This window comes from Babylonia areolata, chromosome 11 (assembly GCF_041734735.1).
Source record: "Babylonia areolata isolate BAREFJ2019XMU chromosome 11, ASM4173473v1, whole genome shotgun sequence".
Classification (NCBI taxonomy): Eukaryota; Metazoa; Mollusca; class Gastropoda; order Neogastropoda; family Buccinidae; genus Babylonia; species Babylonia areolata.
This window is the reverse complement of record NC_134886.1, coordinates 8,425,288-8,432,787: the sequence shown is the minus strand read 5'-3', so window position 1 is coordinate 8,432,787 and position 7,500 is coordinate 8,425,288. Positions and strand designations below refer to the sequence as shown.

Sequence of the window (7,500 nt, the reverse complement as noted above, 5' to 3'; positions counted from 1 at the left end):
CATTACCAAAGACTACCCTGAAATAAGATAAACAATCCTATTTATATTCAGTGTGCATACCTAAAAAACCATGTAAGCATCACTAAAGATTACCTTTAATGAAATAAGCTAAATAAACATTAACTACTATACTTAACATCCGTGTGCATATCAGAAGATACCATGTAAAGATCACCAAACATTACCCTAAAATGAAATAGGATAAATAAATAATGAACTTGACATCCGTGTATATACCTGAAGAAAACATACAAGTATCACCAAACATTATCCAAACATGACATAATATAAGCATCACCAAACATTACCTTAAATGAATTAAGATGAACAAACAATTCTACTTAAGATCCGTGTGCATTCCCGAAGAAACCATGTATAATAATCATAAACAATGCCACGTGGCATCCTGTGTGCATACCTGAAGACACCATGTAAGCATCCCCGATGGTCTCCACCTTGTAGACGTCGTAGAGCTCAAGGCGGGCATCAAAACAGGAGTAGAGCGTGTTGAGCAGGGTGACCACCTCGAGGGGAGAGCAGGAGGCAGAGATGGTGGTGAAGCCCACGATGTCCGAGAAGAAGACGGTCACGTCCTCATAGCTCTCCGCGGACACGTTCTCGTTCTGCTTGAGCTGAGTGGCCACTGCCGGGGGTAACATCTGGTACAGCAACCCCTCTGCCCGCTTCCTCTCCTTGTTCAGCTCCTTGGTCTGGTCCGACAGTGTGTTGGCGTAGTGCTGGATGTCGGACACCATGGCCCTGACAGAGATGAGGATGATGGGGCAGATGAAGAGGATGGCGGCGAAGAGGGCGATGCTGAGGATGATCTCCTGGGTGTCCCGCTTTAACGCCGTGTTGACGTTGTCTAGGATCTCCGCCGCCAGTTCCTCCTGCACGGCGAACATGGTGTCCAGGTAGATGGTCATGTTGTCGAACCACCACTTGCTCTTGGTGAACGACTTCTCCGAGGTCGTGTTGCTGCTGATCTCCCTCCTCATGGCGTGGATGCTGGAGATGTTCCAACGTTCCTGCGCGGCAAGCTTCTCGTCCATCGCCTTCTCCACGGTGGGCGAGAAGAGTTTGGAAGCTCGGAGATTACCCGCTCCCATGCTCTGCTTCTCCAGGTACCACAGGTAGTCCTGGTGGCTGGCGAAGGTCCCGGTGAGGTAGTAGATGCTGCCCAGCGTCCTCTCCACGCCGATGTCATTCTTGCTGCTCAGCAGGAGCTGGTAGGCCACCAGGTAGCGCCAATCGTCCCCGTCCTTGGCGAACTGGATGGCTCGGTACATCCAGCGGATGAAGGTGTCGATCATGTCGATATAGAAGTTCATCTCGGTGTGCAGCGTATGGTTTTCCTCGTGCACGTACAGCAGGTCGTCGCGGTGCCGAGTAAGGGCCTTCTGGAAGGAATCGTAGGTGGGGAAGCGTTCCATGCTGGTGCTGGTCTGACCTGAGAGAGAGAGAGAGAGAGGGGGTGGGGGGTGGGGGGGGACTACACGTGAAGAGTTTGATGGTACAGGTTCTGTCCTCCTCCTCCTCCTCCTCCTCCTTCTTCTTCTTCTTCTTCTTCTTCTTCTTCTTCTTCTTCTTCTTCCTCTTCTTCTCCTCCTCCTCCTCCTCTTTCTCCTACTCCTCCTCCTTCTTCTTCTCCTCCTCCTCCTCCTCCTCCTTCTTCTTCTCCTCCTCCTCCTCCTTCTTCTCCTCCTCCTCATCCTCCTCCTCTCCTCCTCCTTCTTCTTCTTCTTCTTCTTCTTCTTCTTCTTCTTCTTCTTCTTTTCTTCTTCTTCTTCTTCTTCGTTCATGGGCTGCTACTCCCACGTTTAACATTTTACGTGTATGACCGTTTTTGCCCCGCAATGTAGGCAGTCCCTACTCCGTTTTCGGGGTGTGCATGCCGGGTATGTTCTTGTTACCATGACCCACCGAACGCTGGCATGGATGATGGGATCTTTAACGTGCGTATTTGATCTTGTGCATGTATATAAACACGAAGAGTGTTCAGGCACTAGCAGGTCTGCACATCTGATGACCTGGGATGTCGAAAAAAAAAGAATGTTCACCTTTTACCCACCAGGCGCCGTGTCAGGGAATCGAACACTGGACCCACAGACGCGATGCTTTACTCGTATATCCGGATAGTTTCGCACCATCTTCCTGGGGCAAAAGTGTTGAGAAAGACGGTGGTGTAAAATCATGGAAATATGCAAATAAGTTCAACTTTTGTATCTGAGCCGTGAAAATTTATTCTATGAATGTAATGCACTCCTTTTTTTTTTATCTTTTAAAACAACTTTTTCGCCTTTGTAATCAGCTGGTGTGTGTGTGTGGGGGGGGGGGATATTTTTAAAAACAGATTTGACACGACTTTTTTTTTTCTTAATTGCCATAACTAAGTATGAATGAAGTAAATATAAGGAAGCAAAAACGATATATCATATGAAAATAATAATAATAATAAGGAGAAAACAACTTTCCCCCGATAGTTGATACCGCCACCACAGCGAAAAATGAAAGTCTTTTGTTTCGACACGCGGTAAAATTGGTTGTTTATTTGTAGTTGTTATCTCCTTATTTCTGGCACTGAAGTGTCGTTCTTTTCAACACGGAAGTCCTCTCCCCTTCCCTCCCCTCCCCTGTTGTCACGGGCAGAAAAGACCTCCTGGTCAATAAACCCTTCAGGGTTAAGAGTTCAAATTCCGGGCCGTCATCACGTCCCTCCAGCCACAGCCTCGCTATGAATCTGCCAACTCAACACCGAAGACCTTTACAGGAAGTCAACCCAAAGCATGGACGTGGACAGAAATGCCTAGACTGAAAAAGAGGCACTGAGAGAGAGAGAGAGAGAGAGAGAGAGAGAGAGAGAGAGAGAGAGAGAGAGAGAGAGAGAGAGAGAGAGAGAGAGAGAGAGAGAGAGAGAACGAACGAACGAAATTGTTTTAATGAACTTTGGCCATGGACCACAATTCAAAACCAGGGGACTGGGGGTGGGCATGGGAAGGGGTATTATAACACTTGAACAGATGACACAATATCATAATATTCATGGACTTGACATTAATTCTACTTAATTAGGTCTGAGTATATGACTTCTCCTTTTGATCGCATGGAAAATAAATTTTGATACATGGAAATTTCTCTGCTTGTTGTTTGATCGGAGAAGTGAACTAAGAGACATGTTTAGACAGTCTTGAAGAAATTTTGTCCGTAAATCATTATATACAGAACAAACAAACAACAAATGGTATTCATCTTCTAGTTCACCTTGGCAAAAAGGACAATGCTTTAAAACATCATTTTCAGTGTACCTATTAACATTGTTATTTAAAGGAATCACATTAAATCGGGCCTGAGACAACGCCACTCTGAAACAATATTCATCAGCATTTGTTATGTATTTTTCTTTTTCAAATACAACTTTGAATGATCTGTAGCAGAGAGAGAGAGAGAGAGAGAGAGAGAGAGAGAGAGAGAGAGAGAGAGAGAGAGAGAGAGAGAGGGAGGAAGGAATGCAGTCAGACTGACAGACTGATACAGAGAGTCGACATATTTATTGACTAGGCCTTTGACACATATCAACAGAGGTTAACACATCTAGAGGTTAGTATGAAAATAACACAAACATATAATTGATAATTCACTTATTTCTGATTTCAAAAGCTTTGTAAATGTAAGTGGCGAGACGTGTTTGAACGTTTTTGTTTTTGTTAGCGAATAACAACGACAGTTTGAAGTTGGAAGGACGATTGAATTACTTCTTTGCAATATACAACTCCGTAAGTTCATAGTATTTTGGACAGCACAAAATGAAGTGAACTTCTTTTTCTCTGTGATATCTGCAAAATGGACAATCAAATTTTCTTTCACTAACATTGTCTGTGAAACGTAGTTTGTGTGTTTTTAATGGTGATACACTGATACAGAGAGAAACAGAGACAGACATGCAGGGAGGGAGAGAGAGAGAGAGAGAGAGAGAGAGAGAGAGAGAGAGAGAGAGAGAGAGCGACAGACAGAGACAGAGAGGAAGAGAGAGAGAGCGACAGACAGAGATAGAGAGAGAGAGAAAGAGAGAGTGTGACAGACAGAGAGACAGAGAGGGAGAGAGATGGAGAGAGAGAGCGATAGACAAAGATTGAGAGAGAGACAAAGAGGGAGAGAGAGAGCGACAGAGATAGAGAGAGACAGAGAGGGAGAGAGATGGAGAGAGAGAGCGATAGACAAAGATTGAGAGAAAGACAAAGAGGGAGAGAGAGAGCGACAGAGATAGAGAGAGACAGAGAGGGAGAGAGATGGAGAGAGAGAGCGATAGACAAAGATTGAGAGAGAGACAAAGAGGGAGAGAGAGAGCGACAGAGATAGAGAGAGACAGAGAGGGAGAGAGAGAGAGACACAGAAAGAGAGAGAGTGAGTGACAGACAGAGATAGACAGAGAGGGAGAGAGACAGAGAGGGAGAGAGGGAGAGCGACAGACAGAGATAGAGAAACAAGGAGAGAGAGAGCGACAGACAGAGATAGAGAGAGACACAGAGGGAGAGAGAGAGAGCGACAGACAGAGATAGAGAGAGACAAGAGGGAGAGAGAGAGAGCGACAGACAGAGATAGAGAGACACATAGGGAGAGAGAGTGAGCGACAGACAGAGACAGAGATGGAGAGAGAGAGAGAGGCAGAGACAGAGAAAAGAGAGAGAGGGGGTGTAGAGAGAGGCAAAGAGACAAAGAGACAGAGAGAAAGAGGAATAAAGAGAGAGCGACAGACAGACAGACAGAAACAGAGAGAGAGAGAATTTCTGGGGTAATTGGTAGAACTGCCGTAACGGGACATGTTAGTGATTTGTTTGTTTATTTGTTTGCATGTCATTTCCCCCCACCACACCCCCTCAGGCCATTGTCCCACGCTGGTTGCTGACACGTCCGAATGCCGATCAATGACAGTAATGATGCTAGAATCCAAAGAGATGGCGGCCAGGTTTTCACTCTCTTTTTCCTTCAAAACGCTCGTGCGTGCACATACATACATACATATATACGTACGTAGGTACATACAAAGTGATTATCACTTGCAGTGGAATGACGCAAAATTGAAGAACACATACACACACACTCTCTCTCTCTCTCTCTGTGCATCAATCTCTAACACTCTCTCTCCCTCCCCCCTCTCTCTCTGTCTCTGTCTCTCTGTCTCTCCCTCTCTCTCTTTCTATCTCTGTCGCTCTTTCTCTCAGTCACACACACACACACACACACACACACACACACACACACACACACACACACACACACACGCACGCACACACACACACATTCAAGAAAGAAGTGGGGCAGTGTGCCTGAATTGAAACGAGGCTTGTGAAAACAACAACAACAACAGCAACAATAGAAACAACAACGACAACAAATAACAACAAAACAACAACACAACACCAACACCAACAACAAAACAACAAACAGTCGTGATGGAAGAGAGGAGAAAAGAAGGAAGTGGGAATCCACACAGCACGAGAGAAGAAAGGAAAATGGAAAGAAATCGAGACTTTCCGTGACCTATTTCCAACATTAATTAATGGGGGAACAAATATGAGCTCTGCTGAGGACCAGGATTACCCGTCAATGGCACTGAAATCTGGTTGTTAAAAACTGGAGCATGCCAAGTGACAGTTCTTTCTTATTTTGTGTTACAGTGTGTGGATGTATGTATGAAACGGTGTATATGATATTTTTTTTTTTACATTTGTATCTTCGTAATATTCGTAAAAGCTGTTGTTGACTTTTACAGTTATGGTCCCCATGTTGTTTACTTGTCTATGTTGTGATAATGCACCTAACCAAATTTCTCCAGTTGGAGATAATAAAGTTATTCTTATCTTATCTTATCTTATCTTATCTTATCTTATAATGACTTCGTTGCCTTCTTCGAATCTTTCTTCTTTTTTTTTCTTTTTTGATTATTTGTTCACTTAGTCTTTTATATCATTTTTGACTCACTTGTGTAAACAAAGTGAGTCTATGTTTTAACCAGGTGTTCGGTTGTCTGTGTGTGTGTGTGTGTGTGTGTGTGTGTGTGTCTGTGTGTGTGTGTGTGTGTGTGTGTGTGTGTGTCTGTGTCTGTGTTTGTCTGTGTGTGTCTGTGTGTCCGTGGTAAACTTTAACATCGACATTTTCTCTGCAAATACTTTGTCAGTTGACATCAAATTTGGCATAAAAATAGGAAAAATTCAGTTCTTTCCAGTTATCTTGTTTAAAACAATATTGCACCTCTGGGATGGGCACAAAAATATATAAAAAGAAGCCAAATTATATGCAAACTGAATTTACTGTTATATTTTTTTTATTCTCTAAACTTTGATCTGATATTCTGACACAACAACAAGAGCAGTCATTATTATCATTTTTTGTTCAAACAGAAACTTCTTTTGCTAAGCATATAAGTTATATATTTATTTTACATGTCTTTGGTGCATATAGTAAAAAAGAGAAATTAATCTGTAATTAATGCTAGGGGGCTTAATTTGATTTAAACTGATCTTTCTTATCTTAAACATTACATTTGGAAATTATACTCAATACATAAAAAGCTTGTGTGTTTTACTCTCAGTGTACAGGGCTTTCAATATGTTCATTCGCCCAAGTGGTCTTTTTCGGAAAATACTAAAAATCAATACGACGAGTGGACTTTATAGATCTATTGGCTGAACCCTGAAGGTCATGGGCAAAAATCAATTACGTACACATATTAATACTTATTCAAAGCGCGTGCTCATATTCTTCGCGAATGCAAACGACGCCATTTTGTTTCAAGTGGTTGACCTGCCCGTTCAATCCAATATTCAATCGACAATACACGATAACATGTGATGGAAAGCTGGAGAAGGAGATCGTTAAATAGTTATTCAGAGAAAGATTTGTGAACGCCTCGTCACTTACTGGATTATGCCCCAAACTGCCATAAAATTATCCACAGAATCAGTCGGAATTCACAGTTAAAAATAATACACCGTGTCAACCGGGTGTAACAACTTGTACATCTATCTAGATCCAGAGAAAACGCCAAAATGTTGCAGTGTGATTGCGGCGATAGCCGCGTCTCCTTTACCGCGGTCTTAAAAATAATATTAATTGCCCTTAAAGATTTTTTGAATGCCCAAGATATACCAGAATAATATGATTTAAACAGCGTTCTCACTGCGAATACCGCAATCGATTTATCGCCCTTTAAAAAAGCATGTTTAAATATTATATTTTTGAACGTCACCTAAGGAGTCCCGATAGCATAAGGGGTAAGACAGTTTCTTCTCAACCGAACACGCGGGGTTCGAATCTGCCGTTAGGATTTTTTTTCTTTTTCTTTTAACACGAAGCTTTATTATAACAAATAAAGAACACATTTTAATGATTAGATTTTTTTTTAAGTGTATCACAAGTGAGTCTTGAAGGCTTTGCCTCTCTTGTTGTTGAATGTCTTCATATGCATCTGCTTTTTTTTCTTATTTCATTTTCTTTTTTTTA

At 42.6% G+C, this 7,500-nt stretch overlaps 1 protein-coding gene across 1 annotated transcript in view; it reads right to left on the bottom strand.

Moving 5' to 3' along the window:
* LOC143287134 (uncharacterized) overlaps window positions 1-7,500 on the bottom strand; it is a 70,555-nt gene that overhangs the window by 7,350 nt on the left and 55,705 nt on the right. The window contains exon 10 of the mRNA XM_076595079.1: window positions 419-1,450. Within this exon, the coding sequence (XP_076451194.1) occupies window positions 419-1,450 (1,032 nt within the window). The remainder of the gene's footprint in view (window positions 1-418; window positions 1,451-7,500) is intronic.